The sequence below is a fragment of the Akanthomyces muscarius genome, assembly GCF_028009165.1.
Source record: "Akanthomyces muscarius strain Ve6 chromosome Unknown contig_11, whole genome shotgun sequence".
Classification (NCBI taxonomy): domain Eukaryota; kingdom Fungi; phylum Ascomycota; class Sordariomycetes; order Hypocreales; family Cordycipitaceae; genus Akanthomyces; species Akanthomyces muscarius.
In genome coordinates, this window is record NW_026611614.1 from 327,660 (window position 1) to 352,361 (window position 24,702).

At 48.4% G+C, this 24,702-nt stretch overlaps 5 protein-coding genes across 5 annotated transcripts; 2 read left to right on the forward strand and 3 right to left on the reverse strand.

The window, feature by feature from the left end:
* Positions 1 to 574: 574 nt before the first annotated feature.
* Positions 575 to 1,870, forward strand: LMH87_007638 (uncharacterized protein; the record flags this gene model as incomplete). Its single annotated transcript, XM_056199554.1, has 1 exon — positions 575 to 1,870. The coding sequence occupies one exon, from the start codon at positions 575 to 577 to the stop codon at positions 1,868 to 1,870; it is 1,296 nt and encodes a 431-aa protein (XP_056057992.1).
* A 1,346-nt stretch (positions 1,871 to 3,216) lies between these two features.
* Positions 3,217 to 3,938, forward strand: LMH87_007639 (uncharacterized protein; the record flags this gene model as incomplete). Its single annotated transcript, XM_056199555.1, has 2 exons — positions 3,217 to 3,279; positions 3,369 to 3,938. 2 exons carry the CDS (start codon positions 3,217 to 3,219, stop codon positions 3,936 to 3,938), a joined length of 633 nt encoding a protein of 210 aa, XP_056057993.1.
* A 6,756-nt stretch (positions 3,939 to 10,694) lies between these two features.
* Positions 10,695 to 11,546, reverse strand: LMH87_007640 (uncharacterized protein; the record flags this gene model as incomplete). The annotated part of the gene is made up of 1 exon (XM_056199556.1): positions 10,695 to 11,546. The coding sequence occupies one exon, from the start codon at positions 11,544 to 11,546 to the stop codon at positions 10,695 to 10,697; it is 852 nt and encodes a 283-aa protein (XP_056057994.1).
* A 2,102-nt stretch (positions 11,547 to 13,648) lies between these two features.
* Positions 13,649 to 14,374, reverse strand: LMH87_007641 (uncharacterized protein; the record flags this gene model as incomplete). The annotated part of the gene is made up of 1 exon (XM_056199557.1): positions 13,649 to 14,374. One exon carries the CDS (start codon positions 14,372 to 14,374, stop codon positions 13,649 to 13,651), a length of 726 nt encoding a protein of 241 aa, XP_056057995.1.
* An 8,820-nt stretch (positions 14,375 to 23,194) lies between these two features.
* LMH87_007642 (uncharacterized protein) lies at positions 23,195 to 23,790 on the reverse strand (the record flags this gene model as incomplete). The annotated part of the gene is made up of 2 exons (XM_056199558.1): positions 23,195 to 23,383; positions 23,434 to 23,790. 2 exons carry the CDS (start codon positions 23,788 to 23,790, stop codon positions 23,195 to 23,197), a joined length of 546 nt encoding a protein of 181 aa, XP_056057996.1.
* Between the last annotated feature and the right edge of the window lie 912 nt (positions 23,791 to 24,702).

Sequence of the window (24,702 nt, forward strand, 5' to 3'; positions counted from 1 at the left end):
CGCAGGGGATAGGGGGGGAGGCATGGCGCTCACAAAAGTGTGGGCGGTCCCATCCTCTTAGTGGTGGTACTGGCATGTGTCATTTCTGAACTGACCCCGGGGGAGACCAGCGGGGCAGCGTTACCGAGTATCCGTACCTAGGCTATCCCTTATTTAAACACGCTAGCGTTAATCTGTACTCGGGGCTCTTCTAGCCAGTACCAGTACCTAGGTAGGTACCCACCTGGGCACTTGGCAACCACCACCCAGGCGAGCAGCTACTACCGAGTACTACTCAGTACAGATTAACGAGTACAATACATACTACCTAGGTATCCTTGTATTCATCCCTGTGATATGCACCCTGGCAGAAAAGGCACACGCGTGGAATGGATGTGTGGTGACAGGGACGGCGAGGAAAAATGCAAGTCATGTAATCTTTTACCGAGTGAGTGACTCACTTCTCAGCGCAACAGCTAATAAAGTAACGAGCATGGAAAAGGCCAGGTACGTGCCTCTCTCTATCTTAAGGCACGCTACACAGCATATAAAGAGTCAATTGTCCATTGGCACAGTCCTTTGCACCAACGGCAGAATGGAAAGCACAATAATCAATATCGCCACTCCCAGCACGAGTGGCCAGGAGTGCAATGGCGACAACGGCCGCGACGATTTCTACGGCCGCGGCCTAGAAGAAACTTCCAGCACCACGACCCTGGCAGCCGACAAGGACGACGACCACACCAGCAGCAGCAGTCTGGGAAACCTCGTCATGCAGCCCGCCACCCGGGAGCAGGTCCTGCAAACGTCCTACGAGCGCGTCCGGCGCTGGATTTCCACCGTCTGCTACGTTGCGCTGCCCAAGGACCGTCTCCCACCACGGAGCCGCATCAATAGCAACGCGTGGTTCGCGTCGCCCGAGTCTCTCACCCTGCTCAATAGCACCAGTGGCACCAATGCCCCCCGCGACCAGACGGTGCGCATGTTTCGTCCCGATGGCTACTTCCACCTCGCCTGTCCCTTCTTTGCCGCCGACCCAGAGCGCCACCGCTCATGCGTGCTCGAGGGCCGCGATCTGCAGAACATCGCTGCCGTTCTGCAGCACATCCGCGAGCACCATCCCTACAAGGCGTACTGCGCGCTCTGTCACCGCGACTTTGACTTCCCCGAGGCGCGCGACGCGCACATGGCCGAGCAGTTGTGTCAGGCCCTAGACTACCCCGCACCCCAGGGGGATGCCTCCCGCAAGGGTGTTAGTGATGACGAGGTGCGCCAGCTGCGCAAGACGGACCTGCGACATAGCCATAAGGGCGAGGCGGCGCGTTGGCGGCGCATCTACTGGGAGCTGTTCCCTGACCTGTGGGACGGCGACGAGGAGGACTATAATGAGGATGAGGATGAGGATGAGGACGAGGACGAGGACGAGGACGAGGACGAGGACGAGGACGAGGACGAGGAGGACGAGGACGAGGAGGATGGAGAGGCTAAGGACCAGATGGTCGACAAAGTAGCCTTGGACGACAATATGGACGGCGACGAAAATGCCATTTTGGGTAGGGACTGCGACCCGTACCTGCGCACCGGCAACGGCTATGCAGTCTCACTCGTGCACGACTTTTGGACCCAACACAGGAGGGATTGCGTAACGGCTGCGCTTGAGGCGTGTGGCCACGACATTGACGAGCTGTATGACGACGAGGCCCTCAAGGCGCTCTACCAGGTGACGCTCAAAGAGCTCATCAGCAAGATCTATCACGAATACCACTTGACCGGATTCAATCCGAGCAAATCTTCAAAGCCAGCAGTCACTCTTACTGGCACTATCGCTGGCTGGCTGGCTGGCTGGCGCGCTGGCTGGCTGGCGACGAAGGGGGGCGGGTGGTTATATTAGCATTGGCGCTATTGGATTGATGTTCTTCATCTTTTTCCTCTGTTGTTGGCTTTCTTTCTTTTTCGGACATTATATTATACGCGCTGGTGTTGCTATCGCGACTAGTCCCAGAAGCGGACAGATTCGCATGTCGTCGTCGATTTGCGTCGAGCGCCGATTAGATTTTGTTGATCTGGCCAGACAGCATTTGCCTCCCATCCCTAGAATAACTCCATTCAACACATTAGTTTCGTGCGTATTTCCTCTTCCCACTAGCTTTTTCAATGTCAACCCCTATTTCGTTTTATTATTATCTCCTTTATTTGTCCCCTCCTCACTGTGCTGATCTCTCCGCCCGCGCGCACAGGCCTGTCTGTCGCCATCGGTCCAGTACACCCTTACAAGCCCAGTACATTCCCATATCTTCTTTCTTTTTCCCTTTCGACTGCTGCGGAATTTCTTGCGTATCCGGGAGCAGCAGTGACATTTCCAGACGCATCGATGCGCCAAGCGGCCAGAAATCACGACCGGGGCGGGCCTCGCAAGCTGAACGCAGGGATGCTACGGGTGGATGCACACGCATCATCCCAGCACGGCCCGGCTGGCTGGCTGGCACGACTGTGTACCTAAATAGTCACTTGTAGAGGCTCCTTGCAGGTATTTTTTCAGAGTTCCTATTAGAACACAGATCAGTTCTTTACAAAGTTAAAACTCTTTAGCAAATGTCAAGTGGATTAACCTGTGTCCTGTGTCCTGTAGAGAGAGTCCACAATGGACGCAAGGGTGAATGCTTGTCCCCCAGCAGATAGCTGTTTGTCAGAGCGATATCTGTACGGAGTACCAACACCTAATAAGGGTAACTTGGCTCGGGGCATCCCTGATAGGTAGTGGCTCTGGTACAAGCCGGGGTTGGCTACCGTAGAGGTGAAGCTGCTTGATTTAGGTCATCTGGGTCTGCTGCAGTGGACAGGTCTAATAAGCTAACTAGCTAAAAAGTGGTGACTTAACTACTAATTAGGCGAACCAGAGCCCTGCATTCAGTGACTGCAGCTGCAACACTATTCACTCATTATTTAGACCTAACTAGTAGTAAATTGTTTCGTTACTGTGGCCGACCAGTCACTTTTTTGTTACCCGCTTTTGCCATTGTGCATGATCAACGAGTCGAGGTTCCTTGCAAAGCCACCATGGTGGGTCAATCCCCTCTTGATGGACGAGTGACAACGACATCTCACAGTGTGGGTGTGGCAAATGTAGGTGCCCTCCCCTTTCTCGCCTCACGGAACAATTTTGTCATACAGCAATACATTTGCGAGACACTTTGCGCAAGGCAATGCAAATGCTACGTCAGACCCGTTTGTGCTGCCATGCCATCTTCCCGGGAGACGCAATTCAAGAGGGCGGTATCGAGAAGGAGCAATCTAGGCAAGGTTGGTGCCAAAATGAATGACGCAGTACTTGTACTGGCCTCACATCAGAGCAAGAGCGGCGTCATACTGACACTATGTCGTGTTGATAGATTGCCCGTCGCGTGTATCGGCGTCTTGCCATTGCTAAACTTGAGATGGACCGTCGCTGGCAGGATCAGCCAATGATTTCGGTTGAGCCTACAGTGGAACCCGCGCGCGGAAAAGAGATGCGCCCGAGTCACTCCATACAGCATCCTTATAGGACATTGGAAGGGCCTAACATTTCTCTCTGCCTCGCACCCGACGCCCTCGCTTCGAGCAATGACGAGTTGCTGCCTCGCACCCCTATACGGCAGAATCCACCCCTTGTCGCTACGTTCAACGATAGCAACAACGGTGGCAGTACTGACGGAGGCGAGTCAGATGCACGGATGATGAAGGTTTTTGGTCAAGGGATGCTGGGTTATCTACCAGCGCCTTTCATGAGCGACGATCTTGATCTGGAGCCAATTGCGACAGAGCAAGATAGCCTTCCTCCGCCACGGACCCCAGAGAAGAATTTTAGGCTTGCCGAGTTCGTCAACATCTCAAGAGGATCAGCAAAACGATCAACAGAAAGACTCAAAATCGACAACTTGTACCGCCCTCGGCCCAAGATCTTGATAAAAAGCGCTCAGTGAGCACTATCGTCGGTAAATGACACCATAATATGTTGAAAGGCGACTAGGCAGGTAGCATATCCGTGTTTGAGCAATAAGACGTTAAATTTTCCAAGCCGCCGACTCATCAGCCATTTTGTCCCTCGCCCAGTTCGTCGTTGCGGCCGAGACCAAGGCACAAGCAGATAGTTAAGCATCTAGCACTATACCTTACGTGTTGTGATTCTCGCCAACCCAAGTCTGCACGCTGAATGGCTAAAGGGACTTTATGGAAGGTGTCAGCCAGAAAAATCGAAATCAAGGTTCAACAATAATACTGCCTCAATACGTATCGTAGCCCTGTCCCAACTGAATGCTTCAGGGTTCGTTACCTTTGGCACCTGACCACCCTCTTGGTGCCATGTCAACTGCGACACGCGTTTCTGTTTCATAAAACAAACAGCAGCCACAAACATTCTGCATTGTAGTGCGACATTCCGGCGCTTCCTATGGCTTGTCCCGGTCCGATGAAGAGCAGCATCCCTGCTGAGCAGGAAGCCCTGCAAACTGATAGTACTACGTCGCGATAGGCGCATGCATCTCTTGTTATGCTATGTTGGGATGGTGTCTAGCCACTTTCTGCTGAGATGATACGGCTACTTTTGTAAGGATTACAGCCAGAACTGGCAACAGGTGATATTCAGGGGCTTGCTCCTCGCCGTGGCGGGCCGTTAGCCAAGCCCACTCAGCATGACTGTGCTGTGGCCCTCTGAATATGTAGACATATATTTATTTATGTTACAGTACTGTATGTATCTCTTTTAGGTTGTGATCTAATTCCTGCGGTCAACTCTCTTTTCTCTGCGGCGATTCTTATATGCTGTCTCAAAAAAACACATTCTTGGTTTCTGTCGCCTCCACCCGCCCCGCGCTGACAGGAGTGCTAGCAGAATTACTGGTACGAAGACTGTTTAGCAGACAACCTGTCATATAAATTGAATCAAGCCACTTGGGTTTCCGTTTCCTCGTCCTCTCCAAGCGAATCTTCACGAGACTGACATTTTTCAAACATGCTGTCTCCTTGGGCGCCAGTGCTGTACACGACTGTGGCGCAACCAAGGCAACAGCATGGTGCCCAAGAGAGGATGCAACTGTGCAACACTCCTTTCCGAACACTTCAGCTGCAGCTCGCTCTCTGAATTCATGCGAACGCGATTGTCGAACGCGAGCAGACGTTGTTGATGCGAGCCCAAGGTCCATCACAGATTTTGCTAGATCTCCGAATTACTCTCGCCAGGAAAACAGTTCCGGCCCTTTCGATTACTACATTGACCGTGGAAATAGAAAATTCTCGAGATTAATACCGGTAGATACGCTACCGCCCTTGGAAGGAGTACCGCCGCGAGAGGAAGAACATGATGGCATGTTGATAGTTCCACCCATCGAAGCGATGCGATTCAGAAGCAAGGTATAATAGCGCAGGCCATTACCGGAATCAGCGACTACTCTTGATAACAGCGACCTTTGCCTTCATCAGATGATATTCAGGTACTTGTACGGAAGGCCAGATTCCCGGACCGTTTTCTAATAGTCTGAGTTCTAGAATCAAGTTGACCACATCGTCAAGATGAGCCCAGCCAAAGCATGCTGCTACAAGTGGATTCATGAGGGTGTATGCGTTTTTAGAACACAACAAGGGTGTAGGTTCAAGCACAGAATGCCCCAAAACAGAATCACGCAGCGCTTTGTCGGCCTGGAGAATGGTTTTCCGTTCTGGTGGAAGAAGATGGCGCAGAAGAAGCGGTCACTACGACTGCATTCGTAGGCTTCTGCTTCATTCACGCGCTCGGAATGTACAATGCTCCATCTACCCTAAAGACAATAGAGCTTAAAGGCACAGGCCACATTCAGTACAGCAGCACAGCTTGTGTTTGAGTTGAGAGAGCACACAAATATCAAAACTGGTGTGACCTTAGGTCAACGAAATCAGAAGAAGTACGTATTCTGCACGAGCCTCTTGTTGAATAGAGTTAGTATTATTATTCATAATTTATGTTTTCTTGAATGCTGAACCAGGCTGAGAAATATTTGCTCAAATTTTGCTGGCGTGCTTTTACAGGAACTTCGGGTGTGTGTCGCTCCATACACTTTAATACCCTCGCTGTTGGTGCAGCCAATAGAGCACACCAGCTAAGTTACGTTTACAACATTTAAAGTTGATCTTTAGCCCCTAAAAGCCAATTGTCATACTCTATTCCGTGCTTATCCTGGCTTCTTCCTCGTGGACTTGTCTTGCGGTGCTTGGTTTGAATGGCTGGTTCGACCCTGTCATCGAAACACACGCGACACGGAATGTGAACGCACTAGCAGCTACAGCGCATGCAGCAACTATCACAGAAACACAAAATCGAGAAAATACTTAAGGCATAAGGAAACATTAAGAAACGCGAATATCTTATTAAATAAAAAGGATACCTAAACTCTGAGAATACCTGGGAACCTGTTGGGAACCTTACAAATTGCTTAGATCTGCTCTAGCGGTTTGACGAGCAACGTTCCACTCATTAAGCTCCTTCACAGGCATCTATGAACCATCGGAAAACACCGCGGTCTAGTCCACCACGTCAGACCCGCCAACCATATAAGCATTAGTTACGGCCTCCGACTTAAGCGAAACGAGATCGGCAGGAGAAACCCCTGCCACCCTATCTTCCTGATCCAACTCCGCCATACCACGATGAAACAACTCCTTCTCTTTGGAACGAAGAAGCTGATTCTGTTTCCGAAGCCGGGTTAGACGACCTAGGGCCTCCACTGCGTCCCGATGGGCAGCTAGAGCCTTCTCCTGAGCTTTAGCTAGCGCGTCTTCCGCTTCGAGTTCTTGGACAGACACTTTGTCTAAAGCCGCAGTAGCCCTTTCCAACGAAACACCGACAAAGACACCAACGTAAGGACGGCTACGTCGGGTACATTCGGAACAACGATTTTTGTCGCCAACCATCACACATCGTGTACGAAAGCAAGGAGTATAGGGCATAATGTCCTGCTGGGAATCGGTGCCACGAAGCTCAATATATTGTGATAGACGAAGACGCTCGGCGGTAGTGTCGCGTTCTGTGGACTTCTGCGAGCGTGATTTTTCAATACGACTAGACATGTTGTAAAGACATGATGATGCAGAAGGGAAGTTTGAAACGCACCAACTAGGCTAGAACAACAGGCCTTAAGGACAAGACTAATGGGAGAGGAGTATTATGTTACGAACGAAGAAAAGAACAGAAGCGGGCGCAGGAGCGACCCAAGGCAGCGACCATGCGGGCGCATACAGATTGCCCGATTAGGACAGTTGGTCACGTACCGGATCACCTCGCCCACTGGTGAGCGTGGTGAGCGGCGCGCACTGCGATCACCGGTGAGCGCAGTGAGCCAAAAGCCTACAATAGAGAGATAGATAAATACTTAAGAAGAAGGTACTCCCGTAGCCAGATAGTCTAGATCTCTATTGATCAATCTAAGCAATAGTTTCACTATTGAGAGTTCTACTCTTAACGACCGACTTACGATACTGCTCAAACGTGCTACCCTGTAGCTTTAAGCCTGATGTAACGTTTATTCACTTAGAGAAACCGGCAGGGCGTGAGGCACAGAGAAGGCGGTCTTATTGATGAAATCTAGTTACTGCTTGCGCATAATAACTAAGCTTAAAGCTTAGAAGCCCTTTCGTGGCCGAACCGTGAGGGGTTCGGTGCTGGCACGAGGCTGAGTCATCAAGGCCGCCTAGTGGCTAGGTCTGCTGAGTCAGCGGATTATTACACCTGACTAACTTCCTAAGAAATAGACCTACTGTGACTTAAATTTAAGCCATCGTTACACATGACTGGACCAGCTGTGACAATATTCTTCCATGCCTGTATGCAAATAGCAACAGTTATAGATATATAAACCCTATAAAAAGCGCATTTTTAGTGTGAAAGGGGTGTTCCTAAGTGGGGGGTGCTCCCAAGTAGGTGGCCGATGTTAGTAATTAGGGTGATTAGTACTAACGTTAGGGTTAAGGATAGGGTTGGTATTTAATTGTATTTTAAAAGATTTATTTCGGGGTAATAATCGAAGAAAAAACAAATGCGATTTTAGGTGCTACAACAAAAAGTTTACAAATCCTGCAATTTTGGTTTACAATTCAAAGAGGCCCTTACTATAGAGGGCTCTTTATGGGCTAATGAAGGTTCGACTCAGCGAGCGAGTATAATGAGCGAGCTCGGGGGTAGTGGCACGACAACGGGCTGACTGCTTTTGAGGCTTCTTAATAGCACTTCTAGGCTGTTGTAAGCGGAAGTCCCCCCTAGTCTATGGATAACGACGCAGAATTCGCTGACCATCTCTTCGTTATGGCCGACACGGCCACATATCGTGTTATGTGCCGGTCAGTGGTTAGTTATGTCGCGTACACCGCACTGTAGCAAAAGGTGGGATCCACGCCAATTGTTGTGGAATCAGGTCTTAAGTACTACAACAAGTTACGCTTCCTTTAAGCCCTAAAAGGCTCTTTGCGCTGATTATGTCCTGAAACCTTCTTAGAGAGCAATTCTCAGGCCCAATAAACGGCATACACGCGCCGCGACTAAGACTTCAGATAGCCGACAGGGCTCTTGGAAGTATGTACTGCCTTCAATGTCATATACTACTAGTACTACGTAGCTAGCTATAATTAGTATAGCTCGAATTAGACCTACAGGGAATTAGTTGAGCTCCCGGTGTGTAAGAGCGCCCGAATAATACTGAGAAATGTAAAGCTATTTTTAAAATAGCAGAGTATATAATGTAAGAACTCGCAATACTTTTGCATCCTCGCAAGTTCATCTAGCACAAACCGCCTACCATGCATAATAGAGTCTTCCTCATCACTATCAGCTTGACAGGCATAATTGCCGACAAGGCAGACATAACACCACATGATATGTATTCTAGCTCTGTTGGAGCTCTCGGGTGTAAATTAAACACGAATCGCGTTGCGTACTGGCCAAGTCCAGTCGATTGCGATAACATTTGTGTCAAGCTTACTTATCACGAGCGAAGCCTACACTTACTAAAGATCGATCAATCGGCCGGCGCTTATGATATATCGTATGATGCATGGAACTACCTTGCCTTCGGAGAATCTGCAACTGTGAGCCCTCACATGGGAGGGGCTATTTCTATGACATATGAGTTCGTTAACGCGGATAACTGTAAAATGCACTTACAAGATCAAATACTACAGCTTAGCGCAGCTAACAGCATTAATTACCTTGCTAAATGCAGTGGGCAAACCAACTCTTGGGTTGCTCGTAACCACAAGCTCGTCAATATATTTGACCCGAGCTGTCTGTACGGCTACGACGAGCAATGTGAATTGGACTTCACGAAAAGCAATTTACCTTCCTGCCAACACCCGTTGGGCTCGCTTACGAAAACTCAGTTGGCGGTGAAAAACATACAGTACGGAACAAAAGAGGAGAAAGTCGCAACATAGTGGCGCATGTGCCAAACCGTGACGATTTCCAATAATGGAACCTGGGAACAGTTTTGTGCAGATGGTCAGGCACAGCTGCAAGTAAGCACTAGAGAGCACAATGCTTGCTTTGCGTCAGACAGTGACTTTACATAGATATAATATAGCCAGCATAGAAGGTTGTACAAAGCTGGACTGATCAACTAGGCAGGCCATCAGCGCCGTGTGCAAGGCATTGTCGAATAGATTAAAACCATAAATAGAAGGTATATTAGCTCTTTCTGTCAGTCCACTCGCAGAGCAATCGCATATGCATGACTAACCCCCCCCCCCCCCCTCTCTATATTCAACCACGTCAATCTAAATCCTGCCCTTTGAGAAGAAGTACCAACCTATCGCTTCATCTGCATTCTGCTTTTCCAGCCCCACAGCCAAAAATGGACGTTCAGACAGCAACTTTGCTATTACGCCGAAGCCTTCATGCCGAAATGTCACATCATCGGTACTGTAATAGTAGCCGCCAGGTAGGCATTTCGTGAACCGCTCATAGAACCGAGATCTTTTGTATAAGTTCGGCTAAAAGCAATTAAAAATGATGTTCACTATATAGACCGAGTTTAAACGATAATTCTATGCACAGTATATCCGGGGGGGGGGGAGCATAGAACATAATATAAACGACTATGCAGCAGTCGGACTTGCAGCTATGCTCTTTCAGCGCAAAGCTTGGACGATTTAAAAACGGTTCCGCCTTAGCTTGAATTGTGCATTGGCCTCAAAGATCGAATCCATGCAGCGGTTGACACGCACATTCCGGCTGCCCTCCTCTCTACTTGCAAATATTATGCTACGTCTATTTTACATATTGTGCGAGGTACTTCCGTGCTTTTACCTGCTGTAACTTTTGTCAAGCCTGCATTCGGCTCATTTGCGCTGAAGTGGCCTATACAAGGTACGGAGCTGTCACTGCTGTCACTGTTGGGATGACTGTATCCCTAACAGGGGGCATGAATCACGGCGCAGGACACAGAAGACGGAGCCTTCTTGCTGTATTGAGCTGTTGGTTTTTTCTTGTTCTATACAATCTTCCAGGGCAGAAGGCCAGCTATCTAATATATCCAAAGAGCAAAAGAAAATTTTACCGCAGGGTTGCAGGGATGATTGACTGCGCCAGAATTCGCCTTGCAGGCGCAACGGTCACTTAGATATTCTATTCAATATTAATCATAATAACTACTGAAGGCACATCAATTAAGGAGTAATTGTTAAGCAAGCCCTAGTCTAAGAATAGCCAAGATAGACAAATGTCAAAAATTGAAAGCATGCTGGATCATCAACTCCTTTGCATCATCCATATCCGCTTCGCTCAGCTCATCTAGTGAAACACTGCTGTCCTGTTCATCGCAGAGGACATCCCTGTCGTCTTGGTCGCCGTCCCTGCTCATAAAAGCGTCTTTCCCATAGGGCTTAATAGTAATACGACGCCCGAAGACAACCTTTTGTACACCATATGCTATTATAGCGCCTGGATCGAGGTCAAGACGGACCTCATGGCCGGCGCACTGCGTAATGTCTACGTCAGCGCCAACTTTGACTCGCGAGCCGGGATCAAAGTCGAGATCAAAACTGAGCCCTCCGCTAACAGCCGCCTCTGTCCGAGCTTGTGCCACATGCGCGAAGCAACCACCAGCCTTAGCAAGCACAATGTCGGTGACAATGAAGAACGTCACTGGAGTGCGAAACAATGCAATGTGCCGCTTCTCGGCAATATATGTTTGGATTTCAGGGCTGGCTGTCAGGGCCTCTTTCAGGTACTGCACTGACGGGTCAAAAGATCGTATCTCGAGAGTTTCGAGAACAAAAGTTTGTTCTTGGGACTGAATTCGCCCGAGCGTTGTTGATGCGCCAATCCCAAGAATGTCCAAGACCCGCAACCAAAGGCGTACTACGCCATTGTTGTCTTGTTTGTCTTTGACGAGGAAGTTCTTCTTGACACGGACTGGATAGGAGCAGAGGGGATGAATATTGCCACGGTTAAGTGGAAACCGAGGCTCGCTGACCTTTGTGAGTATGGAGCCGAGCCCTAAAGGCCCGTCGGGGTCTGGAGGAAATATGTTGACATTTGGCCAACGGAATAAGGTCTTTTCCAGTTGAGCCATGGCCGCAATCCGGTGTTGTTACTCGATCTGACGGATGAGGAGGTGTGTCCGACGGGTTTTTCTTAGCTCGTCGAGGAAGGAGAGGTGCGAGGAAGAGAGAGGACTTGGTCGACGAAGCCCAACTTATACTCCGAGCCCAGGTAGAAGAGAGCTTTGACCCGCTGCTCATCGGATTTGAGAGATTAAGACACACGGGCGGACATGTCATGACCCGCTGGAATACGAGGTAAGCTGATAAACGGTAATCCAGAGTCTTGGAGTGAATGAAATGAAGTACGGCTCTCAACATCAAAATTCAAAAGGCAAATGTAGCCACATCTGGGACAGTGTATTGACAGCAGCCGAGGGAGCCTTCTTCACTGCTCCTAAAAAGTTGAGACTTCATTATATCCTCAGTAGACTGACCATATCAACTGTGACTGTACAGGCGCGAGACGGGAGAAGAAACTGCCGGATTCTTTGTGGCGGGTCGGTGCCTGTGGGGCGGTAGAGCGACCTCTCCGAGACAATGCTCGGTCGCGGGCAGTTGCAGTATCTACACCGTAGTTTCAGCAACAGATGCCTACCGTGACAACGACGATAACTAGTAGGCCACGTTTCTGCTGCGGATGCATGCCTGCGAGGGGATTGACAGGACGATGTGGCTTTGCGCTGTATAATGTTGTTAGAAGCACCAGTGACTGAGCTAGACCCACTCCTACCACCTTATGTAGTAGCTGCCTAGCAGGGCCTAGATTGCTTCTTCTTCTTCTTCCTTCATAGTCAGTCAATTCTTCAATGCAGCAGGAGTTAGGCTATCGCCACTCTTATTAACTCGTACCTATCTGTACCAGCAAATATAATGAGGGATTAAAAAGCGGCACACTAAAAGCTGGGATGTAATGTGGTCATTTGCACGGCAGAGTAAAGCTACAGCTGAATCTATTGTGGAGCTAAATAAATGATTGCTAAAATAGAGATTGCTCTGGTTTGAACGTAGAGCAGCTGGCAAAGTGAAGTAGTGACACTGTTTTCGACTTCCACCACCTTGTGTGGTGACTGCCTCGCAGGACCTAGGCAGCCTCTTCCTTCCTCCTTGGAAGTCAGTCAGTTCTTCAACATCACAGGAATTGGGGCTATCAGCAAGGTGATGGCTTCTCCGTGACACATCGCAACCCATTTCAAGGAGCTGCGAGCAGCATATACTTCCCCGTGGCTAAACATGTCTAGAACTAGGAGACACAGGGAAGTTGTTCTTTACCTTTTGTCTAAGACTGATAATACTTCGCCACTATCATTTACGGCTGTTCAAACGTACCATCCACACTATTCTTCCGTCCTTGTCTGCCTGGAGTCCTGCAAAGTGACGCCCGTCTCCCATATACCAACCTTAATTGAGAAGCCCCCCCTCTGCAAATGTGTAGGGAGAATCGTTGTTGAGCTGTGTTTTTGGGCCTGGGTATGGTTCGCAAGACGTCTTGTACCGTTGGGCCCTCCACCGGTACAAAAGTTCCTATCACGCCAGCGATCGGAGATATAAAGCAAACCATCTTCATCAAAGAATTGGCTTTTCAGTCGGTTTTCATCCACCTGCTTGCAGACTGAGGTATCATCCTCAACTTCAGCTCCTTCAGAATCTTCGCAACAATAAGCAAGGCCAACAGCGCAAGAAGTGAAGAAAGGAAGAAAAAGAGGCGGGGTTTAATATCCTATCAAGAGAAAAGGGCGGGCAAAGAGGCATTGACATAGGAAATCGCAGAGTTTCGCTGTCGGCAAAGGCAAGGCCAGAGCAAAAAGCAGGCGAGAGAAACAGAGAAAGTCGGAGTCCGCATTTTCAGCCACAGTCGCCATCAGTCCCGTCTCTTACTATGGCCTCGCCAATAGTGACATTCATTTTGGTTAATATAGTAACTTGGATAAAAGCCCTAATGGCTGCATAGTCACCGGGTGTGCAAAACAAGGAGAAGTAGTTAAAACAACACTTCGGCCGCGAAGGTGACAGCACAGCACCGCAACCCTGCGGAATGCACCTAACGCTATCCCCTCCCCTTACTTAAGCATTGCCTTTACCGCAGCAGCCTATTAAGTGTCCAAATAGATATGCTCTCAGGGAGCGAAAGGATCTACTTGATGTCGACTTTCACAGTGAGCGCAACAGGACCAGGATCGATCGGCGGTACGATATTCAAGCCCGCCATACCTTTTACATAAGCATTTTCACCAGCCCCGCCAGGATGGATGGTAGAGCAGGTGTTTTCGGGGGGACCACAAACGCTTAGCCCGGGGATATCCATGTCGTAAAAAGCGGGAACCAAAGATGAGGCGTCGAAGCCAGAGCATTTGCCGTTGGCTTCATTACCAAATTCGGCCTCTACCCAAGTTGATGCAAATTGACCCTGCGGGGTTAAAGGAATGGAGCCGGCATGACAAGAACAACCGATCAGCGAATTCTCGTCAAACGCAATGAATTGCTGACCGCTAGCGGCCAAGCTGAAAGTAATAGCCTCGTTGCCGGTGAAGAAGCCGTTGGTACCGTTATCAGGACCAGCCTTATTCCAACATTTGCATTGCTGAATAGCATAACCCTCGTTGATGAAGTTAATAGTGTATTTATATTTCGATGCAATGTCAGCTGGAATCTGCATGATATTGCAACCATAGTGATATTTTGCGCCCGTGTTTCCAACGTAGGCTATGTCAGCGGCCGTGGAGCGCTTTTGGCCGCCACAGAAAGGGATATAGGCGCTTGACCTTGCAATAGAACTTATGGGCTGCTCGACCTCGACGGAGCTTTGGCTGGCAAAGCTACAAGCGCCGCTAGCCAACAGAATCATGACGGAGGACTTCATCGCAGAAATTATCAATCTACATTATCGATGCCTCCTTTTACTTGATTTATACCTTGGAAAATTCACACATGGAGCCAGTTCGGGATTGCTATGAATCTATTTAAGGCTGCTTATCTTGACCGGCAGTTTATCAAACAATCACGTCTCCAAGCAATTGGGCCGAAAAGAGTGGCAATCGTACAATTGCATATAATACGATGCCTACCAGGTTGCTTTGATTCTATCGACAGGTGAAGGACCTCGACCTTTCGGAGCACTAATAATAGCGCGCGATCTATTTTTGAGCCCATCTGGCAATGTTCTTCGCGTTATCTCCCAGCTTTCGATCCTCAGCTCTGTGACTAATTATAAACTACCTAAAACCAAGTTATTCACATAGTTGCAGCGGTATACTACCCACTAGACTTCGTCAATTGACCAGGATGCACCTCTAATCAATGTTCCTCACCACCACACCCCCAGAAGCCTCCCAAAGGTCCAGACATATCTCAATAGAGTAATCGTAGCTAAAATTGCGGCCCACGACAATGGCCGTCTTAGCCACGCCATCAGCAGTAATCCGTATTGTTTTACCACATAGTATATTATTTTGCGCATAACCACTTGCATCAAATATGTCTCAAGGTACGGCAATCAACGAAGCATTTTGGTCGACGTCTTCAAAATACGTTAAGATGCCGCATAAACTGCTTTCGCGTAGGGGTGAGGTTACAGGAGGGATCAAATTTGAAATTTGAGATATTTCCATTAGTTTCAGGGGCGACTATAGGCTGTCCAGTTCCAGAAACGGCTTCAACTAAATGTCAACAAAAGGCCTACGATAGAGAACGATGACCCAGAGACTAGCGCCCCCGCTCACAAGCTAGTTACGTTGCCGTTCTTCGAGAAGGGTCATGCTTCAGCCAGCTCTTTCGCCTGGCCCGCTCTGTGAGCAGAATGTGTTTTAAAAGTGTTTTCTATGGTTAGATTGGCTCTAGAAAGACATGCTGTTCACTCCACTGTCCTGCAGGGTCTATTATTCAACCATGTTTGCAGGCGGCTAAGAAGTACCTCGTCTACTTGCGCAGAAAGGGTAAAAGCGCGCAAGAGATGCTATAATAAGCTCTGCACCAGACATTTAGTTCATGCCATTATCTTCTACATATAATTCGTGTTATCAGTACTTGGTTTGGCATTCCACAATGAGACGACAACCTGGGAGACTGCGGAAGAGGTCACCAAAAACTCGAGGAGCCTCGCCACGTGAGCCTAGCAAAAGTCCAGAGTCCGTACTCGCACGGCAGCTCAAACAAGCCGCACAATGCGGTGGCAACACTACGATTCGAGGCCACGCTTCTATTCTGTCTTGTCAGGCAGTCTCAGCGCAGATCCGTATTCGGGAGGACCCAGACAACCGAGGCGGGCAAACTTCAACATTCAACCCGAGGGACGATGTTTGCAAGACACGCTTGCCCTGTTGCAGTACCAAAACGCATTCGCAGCCCAGTGATGACGATAGTGAGGTGCTTGTGTTTCAGTTGGAACTGTAAGAGATGGGCGATTGGGAGCCTTTTACCGATCATGGGGTGGCAGTCAAGCACTCAGGTTCTGCGAATTAGATAGTTTCAAAAGTTACCATTTTCTCGCCTTTTCTTTTAACTTTAAGTTCAAGGTCACACACAACATATCCCATATTCCAAGGCAACTGGTTTCATGAAAATGCTGAGCTCAATCTATACAGGGCCGAACAAAAGAGTGTCCGCACAATTAACTAGCACAAAGACAAAAATCTGGTACATCTAAGCGGATCCCCCTTGTGTTGGGCTGGATTATTGCTGATATCGGTGGATTCGCTTGACCCCTGTGCCCTGCCCGAAGATTCGGAAGGCATGCCTTTTTATCTCTTTTTTATCTATCGATCAATCGATTCCTTTTGTGCGCACCTTAAGTTTTGCGCTTTTTCCGCTGTAACTGGCTGCCAGCCTAGGCAACAAAGTCGCTCTCCCACTTCTCATAGCTCTTTGCTAGCCACCAACCTTAGCACTTCCGTGAAAAGAAACCCGTTGATGCTATAAATTGTCCAGAATTGACATCTTGCATCGATCAACGCGTTCCCTCAATTTAAAGTCGAAGTGACTACAACCCACAGGGAAGCCCGACCGGCCTTTGCGGCGCTACCCTGTACTTCAGAGTCGCCACTGTCAAGAGAGGGCTTCGCGAGCGAAGCCCTCGGAAATGCTGGTTGTTCTTACCCCAACACAATATACAGCACGAAAAAAACTCAACACAGACATTACATATGGACAAACCGTAGTTGACACCCCACCACTAAAGCAAACATAAACCTAGTGGGAAGGCTAACAGATGTACTGCCCGGACTTTCTGTGAAGCTAACAGCGAGGAGAAGTCTGACCTTGAACAGCTGTCTGGCTAGACCTGAGCAAGGATAGTAATATCTGTCAGTACATTTTCATCTATGTTAATATTACAAGAGGCCTAAAAAAAATAAGCGAGGAAGGGAAGGCAATTATAGAGATGACGTGAACAGGAAAATAGCCAATAAAACTGAATGGTCGCGGACTTCAATGAGGAATTAATCGGAGACAGGCAAATCAGACAATCTCAAAGAACGAAGATTCTAGGGGAAAAGAGGGAGAAGTGCAGTGTAACCGCCGGAAATGATAAATATGAGGTTGCGAATCCGGCGAAGAAACAGTCAACCCGGACTTCCAGAGACTGCCTCAAAGAACGGAGCCTCAAGCGACTTGGTCAGCTTTCGGTCAAGTTTTCACATATACCTGAGGTATGGTATATGCGCTACCATCCATTATCCAGTGCTCTCTTGTATCCACAGCTTCATACAAGTCTAATAATGCGTTGGCCTGTGTTTCTGACCCAAATGCAACCAGACCGTTCAGACCCCGTCCCTCCATGAGATAGGGTTGCTCCAAGGGATAGCTTCGCTGGGGCCCCAGTGCCATTGAAATTGCATATCTAAGTGTCTTCTCCGCGTCCAAGAACTGGCCAGTCAATAATATACCTCGGAGCGTTGTCGTCTGTTCCCAGGAGAATTCCAGAGTGAGCAGCGACACGAATCCAAATTGCTTCCATGCCCCTTGAAGGCGTCTTTGACGCAGAAGATTCTGCATTCTCGTGGAATATGACCAAAGAGGGAGTTGCTCTTCTTCATAGTGCTTGATCACATGCTCGACGTAGTCACGGAATGTGCTGGTGCTGTCACTTCCAAGCGGCGTCTCCAGCAGCAAAGAGCAGCCAGCAAATCCACAAGCGAATACACTAGGCCGGCAGACGACTGCCTTATGGTCGCATATCTCGCGCGCTGTCACCATTTGTCTGTGCCGTGGGTCTGGATCTGTCTTAATGTGGTTCCAAAAGTGCTTCTTGAGGTCACTTGTGAACGGGCAATCCTGTACCGGACAACAATATTCCGTGGTGATCTGATGGAACTCGCCAATGTGCCGTTTTAAGTCATTTTTTCTCACGCAGGAGAGTTCATGGTTCACCTCCTTGCAAAAGCCACAAGGGTAAGCGGCTTTCCTGCACGGCACTGTCTCTGCGTTTGAGCCCGCAACATTGGCTTCTGAGTTGGAAGAGCGGTACTTCGCTGTTCCAGAACGTGAACATTTCCCATTAACACCTGCGCGTTTGGAAGTTGACTCTATGCTTCATTAGCTTGATTGCGACCATCGGCATGGCTGGACTAACTCGTAATGTTACAACGCGCGAGCTGACTCTGCAACAGGAGCATACGCTCCCGTCTGGGTATTTTCTGCAGCAGTTCGTCGAGCATATTCTCTAAACATGAAGTGTTTTGATCTCCCCCCATGACTGTGTTGTAAAGCGCGCAGACTGAGCTGGGGTGTTGTGATTGCTTCTTCCAAATGGCAACGGGGGGGCTGGTAATTTATGGGTTCGGTTGTGATAGCGAAGCTTTTTAATGGTCTTGCTTCCTTATTTCGTGCAGATCTTTTTTCTTCTTGTACCTTTTTATAGCCCATTAAAACCCAGGCAATCCCTTAAAAGTGATTGCTATCGAGGATAAGTAGGGATTCGCGACACAATGTACTCTTATCATCCACAACTACGCACTGAGTACAGAAAAGCAAGGGCTGTACTTCGCACTAGTGGCTTCATCGACCAGGTGTAGAAATCGTTCCCGCACCGTGCGGAGTAACTAGTATTGCCGCCAAGAGACCCTTGTCGAAGCCAGGGAGACAGTTGCCAGGGTCGGGGGTGGAACTGTTGTGAGCAGCGTCACTGTGTGACCCACTTCCACCACCTTACCAGTAGGTTGTGGCCGCCTAACAGGACCTAGATACATAGCCTCCTCTTTCTTCCCCCCTTCATAGTCGAGCAGTTCCTCGATTCACTACAGAAGGAGTTACGCTATCACCCACCAGTACCACCCTCTGGCCAAAAACAGGGATTATTGTTGTGTTGGGCTGGATTACTGCTGATGACCCCTGGAGGCAGGAGGTACCTAAGGCGCAGCGTGGAGGAATGATCTACACCGAGAAACCTCTCTTGAACCTCTACCGATTTCTGAGCAAGACCTATGCACTACCGCCAAGCTGGGAGTTTGCACATCTAAGGAGGCCCGGCTTGTGGTCGGCACAAGCTTTTCGCTCGCACGCCAGCCTAGTCGTATCATGTACATACCCTGCCTGGTGGGTGTCCTGGGTAAGTCATAATAATAGATAAAACATTTCATCATTAAGCCCCCGAGTGGTTACGTAATCACTATCGGTGTATTTCTAGTGGCTCTTCCCTTTCACTTTCACTTCAACGAGAGGTATTCTGGTGTGTCCTCCGAGTACCCTGCTTAGCGCCTGTTTCTATCCGTAGCGTGGACAATTTTATGTACTCCGTTCAGAATAGGGATTATCCAATTGCCACTTTTGTACCGCTAGATACCATAACTTTGGCAAATTGGATATTACAGCCCAAGAGAAAGAATACAGGCTGAGCAACTGCTTTCATATACGTTCAAAATCGCGACAGCAGTAAGGAAATTCAGTATGATGCGCGGATTCACCGTCGATAAGAAGGCAACATTGAAGACGTTGGTTGCCCAGATCAGGCGAGTCTTTTCATATTAGATTTTTTTTGGATACCGGCAAAGGACGTGGCTGGCTCTATTACGTAGTTTGACGACAAATCCCAAGCCGGACTATGTCGAGCCACGCTGGGTCGATAACCTTATCCGACGCCATGATCGTATAGTGCATTAAGGCAAAACTCGAAATATGATAAGAGACGATGTCAAACATGCTTCTCTTATTAACTTTTTTGAAAACCGTCGAGAAGCTCGGGCCAAGAAGACGATAATCCCCAAATGTGCTTGAGCTACGTATGAGACGAGTTCCCAATTGGCACAAGGTTCGTATGTTCGGCTTGCCTCATCCTGTTAGCTGAATAGCTGATTGATCTAACAATCGATCAATGTACCTTTTGGGTCAGTTGAAGGAGTGGTTCAGCTATTTTGGCAAACCTTTACTGTTGGAATCACGATGGATTCGTACGATACGTATCGTGAGGGTCTATTGGTGAAGAAAGCTGCGTTGTTGTTCTATCTAGGCTGGTGCCAGAGGCACCAGTAAAGAAAGAGGTGTACAAGACAATGTCTCGAGGATTTGACGGCCAATCACAGGCCTGCAGCCAGCAACTGCAAAGTTATAATCATGGAAGAGCTAGTTCTAAGAGGGCTATTCACAGTGAGTTAGCAGCTTCTATCGAATAATTCTAGTGGTAGATGAGGGTCTCTTTATCGAGGCGCCTTTCCCATAGTCAAAAGCAAGGCTCATTTGGCTCCATGGTGTGAAGTTTCTGATGTCGTAGTTGACACTGAAGGTGGCGTATCTGTTGTTCGCTAAGCTAGACCGGGCCAGTATGGATCAGTTTCTTCGTTAAGCATATCAAGGACAAAAGCTCCTCATCGTGGCGTCTGGTTCTCCTTGACCGCTATGCCAGCCACGATACCTTCGAATGCCCAAACCATGCCTGGGAATATACCGTTGCTTGTTTTGGCATGATGCTTTATCACACGTATCTCCTTTGACCGCTTGATGGGTTTGTCTTTCTGCAAATGCGACATTAACACTCTGAGGCTGCCAGCAGGCTTATTCGTGATGACCTGCATGCCGTCATAGGTGCGTCGTAGAACGATGAAAAAAGAAATTTATAGTTTCTTCATCTGGTTAATCAATGATTGGGCGTTCTGGTTTAGCAATTGCTACTAAGCAGACACGCTTATTGTGCCCGGGACGACTTGTCGGAGAGGCAGCAATTCCGTCGCTAACCTTTGGGTCTTCAGGAAAGCCTTTCTCGGTATCTTTCAAAATGCCACATAGAGAAAGGAGAGTGTAGGTTGGCCTCGCAACGAGCCATATATCGAAACTGAAGACCAGATTTGTAGAGTTTGAGGCTGGTGCCACTATCATTACCGCCGAAACAACTAAATATCTCAACGCCTTACAAACAAAAAGAGCTTAGGGGGTGCACGGCACATATTGGCAACCTTTGCAGCCCTGCCCTGTACTACACAGTCGCCATTGCTGGGAGAAGGCTTCGCGGACCACCTCTCACAGTCCTTGCGTTCTGTTCCAACACAGTACATAAAAACATGGTTTGCTGACTTGAATATTGATCTAGCTGAATGAAATTTCTTTCTGTTGGGTCACAAAGCCACTTTCATGAGGGGTTTAGGTTGACTGCTTAATGCTTAGACTGATATAAATGCCCAGTCTCCGGCTGTTTGACGCAGCAGAATCCGTGCGTGAGCGTTTTAGAAACACTTTAGCAGGCACAGGTCTGGGTATTAATCTCAGTTCGGGTATCAATCAGGAATATCACGGATACTTGTTACCATTACAGCAAGGCTCCAGCGCAGCACGACGATCCCACCGGTCACAGGGCCATTCAACTGCATACCATCATCCTCGTAGGTTTATCAATCATGCTTTGTCACCTGAAAACCGCAGTTACAGCTATGCTTATGGCATGACCTGCTGAGGCAAGCCAACCGGTACTGAAAAAGTCGACCGTAATGGTTTGGCGCTTGGTTTATGCGGCGCGACATAGATTAAATAGGTAGCTGTTACCATTGACCCATGGTACCTTGATGAGTCTTTCGACTGATATTGGTAGGTGGAACTATGCCTTTTCGAACTAGCAACGATATACTAATTCACTATAGAAATTAAGCTACAATGTAACCGGCTTGCTTTTATCTCCTTCTGGCTGCGTAACTTGGCAAGGGCCGAAAACAGAGTCGAAGAGGCGCGCTACTCAGGCAGCCCAACGGTGGAACAGCTTCAGCGAGTGGCGAATGAGAGAAGCCAGACACAAGGATACCTATTGCACTGCTTCAGGTTTGAATCTACAACGGAACATATCCAAGGGTCAGATTGGATTTCTATCCGCGGCACAAAGCTGGCGAACGATGGCGCAACTTTAACCACCACAGGACAAAGCCCGCCACAAAGCATATAGGGATAGTCTCTACAGAAACAGTCAGAGAGAGCATCTCAATTTGGACGCAAATACCCCAGTCTGTATTGGTCAGCCTTTGTGCCCGGATTCTGAGTTGAGATTGATAGCAAGTGAGTCACTCAATTACTATAATTTATTGTCACTTAATTAGTGTACTATATTATCACTTGACTAACTAATCAGTGCCTAAAATTACATTTGATACGGAGTATCTATTCAAGGATTACCTATAATTTACAAGTAAATCTTAAATATTTCTAGTAACAGTTGATTTAGTATTGAGTCAATTTTCATCTTCTAAAAAGCTGTGTTTAGTGGTTTTATTAGACGGCGATCCGGATTTCTCCGCGACCACCGTGGCGTCGAAGCCAGTTAGTGCTAGGAGTCAGGAAATCAACCTAAGGATATTAGCAGCCGCAATTGCATAATCAGTGTCGTACTGGTAGCGTGCGGGGCTCCTAGTCAGCACGAGGCCTTTCTGGAAATTTATATCACTAACTATTTCAAACGCTGCGGTAGAGTTTGAGCTAGCTATTTGTTAGCTTTGCCATATAGCGCTTGCTAGTCAACAAACCGGCTGGGACGGCGTAAGCTGGCGCACAAAGAGAATTAATTGGCCGGTTGATAAAAAGAGAGATAAGCAGCCATGCCTTCCGTAAAACCGAGGAGGTCTTTTAATTTCATGCGTAGTACCCTTCTAGCCGGCGATTTGACAGCCAGCCATGCTACCATCAGCAACTTTCAATACCTAGCCAATTCTTCGACATCCGTTTGTGCCTATCCCAACACAGTATGCACATACAGCCCCTGACTAAGGACCGAATAAAATGCATGAGAGATCAGCTGGAAGCAGTACGGTTTTTTCAGCTAATTCCCGCTTGAAGTCTCATCCAGCAGACTTCGCTTGTAAAGGCTAGCCACAGAAGACGGCAATCACTCGACGAAATGAGCACGAAAGCATTCGGTTTCCAGGCCATCTAGTATTAATTAAGAATCTGCAAATACCGCTATAGGACTAGTTAGGAGCAGGTGCAAGTAAGAACAGTCGTGCTCTTCGACGAAGGCACGATTGTGCTTGTGCTTGCACCCGTAGCATCTGATGTTTTAGCACTGGATGTGACTGGCTCGGCGCTCGATGTGGCTGGTGCAGTGCTCGATGTGGCTGGTTCGGTGCTCGATATGACTGGCTCGGCGCTCGATGCAGCGCTTGATGTGGCTGGCTCAGTGCTCGATGTGACTGGCTCGGCGCTCGATGCAGCGCTTGATGTGGCTGGCTCAGTGCTCGATGTGACTGGCTCGGCGCTCGATGCAGCGCTTGATGTGGCTGGCTCAGTGCTCGATGTGACTGGCTTGGCGCTCGATGTGGCTGGTGCAGCGCTCGGTCCGGCTTGTGCAGCACTCGTCGCCGCCGACGATGACGACGACGATGATTTTGTACTTGTACTTCGTACAGTTGAGCTGGTACGGAAGCCACTCGGTGTGGCTATTTGTTTCGTGGTGGTGGCCGCTGCAGGGCATCTTTGCCATATGGCAAATGATGATGCCCCGTTGCTCAACCCCGGACGCACCTCGTCTTTGATGGTTATAATACGACAGGGATATGGCGTGTAGCCACTACACATCCAGGTCAATCGTATGGGTCCGACTACGCCGGTCGGAAGAGTGATGAGTTCCTCGGGCTCTGCACATGGGCCATTATCGCCGTCAATGGGGATCTGCAGCTTCTGTCGAGGATCCCCGGGGGGGAAGCTGATGACGACGACATCGCACGTCATATTCACATTGGGGCTCCCATACGTGAAAACGTCGCCCTTGTACGGCCTCATATGTTCTTCCGGACATGTATCCAAATCTTTGTCAGAGCTCAGATCCACAGCGGCCAGGCCAAGAGAGGCGAACGCGAAGACAAACAGTTGAGGCTTCATGTGTGTAGTAGGGCTAGTTCGTGGCCGACCCTAACTTATATTCGCAAACCAACGCATCTCGTTTACGCCGTGGCTATTTCTGCACCCAAGCGAACTATTTCAGTTCATTTTTACGCAGATACCCGGCTATGTGTCCTCGTCATCTTCGTCATCTTCGCCATCTTCGTCATCTTCCTAACCCTATTATTGGGACATGTATCTTCCTATTATACCGAAGTGAATCTGAGATGACTCCTCAATCGCATAACAGCAATAGAGATTATTATTAAGTCAATAAGTACTATACCTACCATTAAACACGAAAACCTATATATTTAGATCTAGTAAGACGATTCAGTCAAAAGTAGCGAGTATTACTATTCGCACAACATACTTTCGCTATTCGTGAGGGACTTCAAGCATAGTACAATATATATATACTATAATATTATAAATACATTCAAGCAACTAGTATGGCTCTATTTTAGACTTTTATACGGCTACCGCAATACTATCTAGTGGGCCTGACAGCAATTCCAGCAATAAGAGACCGTCTAGAAGTTAGACACCGCCGTGTCAGTACCTGCGCAGAGCATCCTACTCGACATTCGCTAAGTAAAATATCGTCAAGCAAGTGCCAGAATATATAATTATTATTTATACTACCAACCACCATCCTGATAGTAGTATTCCGACAGGATATCTAAGACGGCTTCATATCCATGTGGACAGGGACATGCTGGTAACGGCTTCAGAGTGCAGTAGCAAGTGGCATGGTAGGGTCCCTTTCGGCCTTTGATACAATCAAAATATGCGTGTATTGGCCTCCGACAGTGAACACAGTTGGCGGACGGCTGCGCGCTTGGTTCGTACCGAGGCCTAAGCACGCGGGGCAGGGCTGTGTAAAGGTTTCGCCATTCCATGCAAGTACTA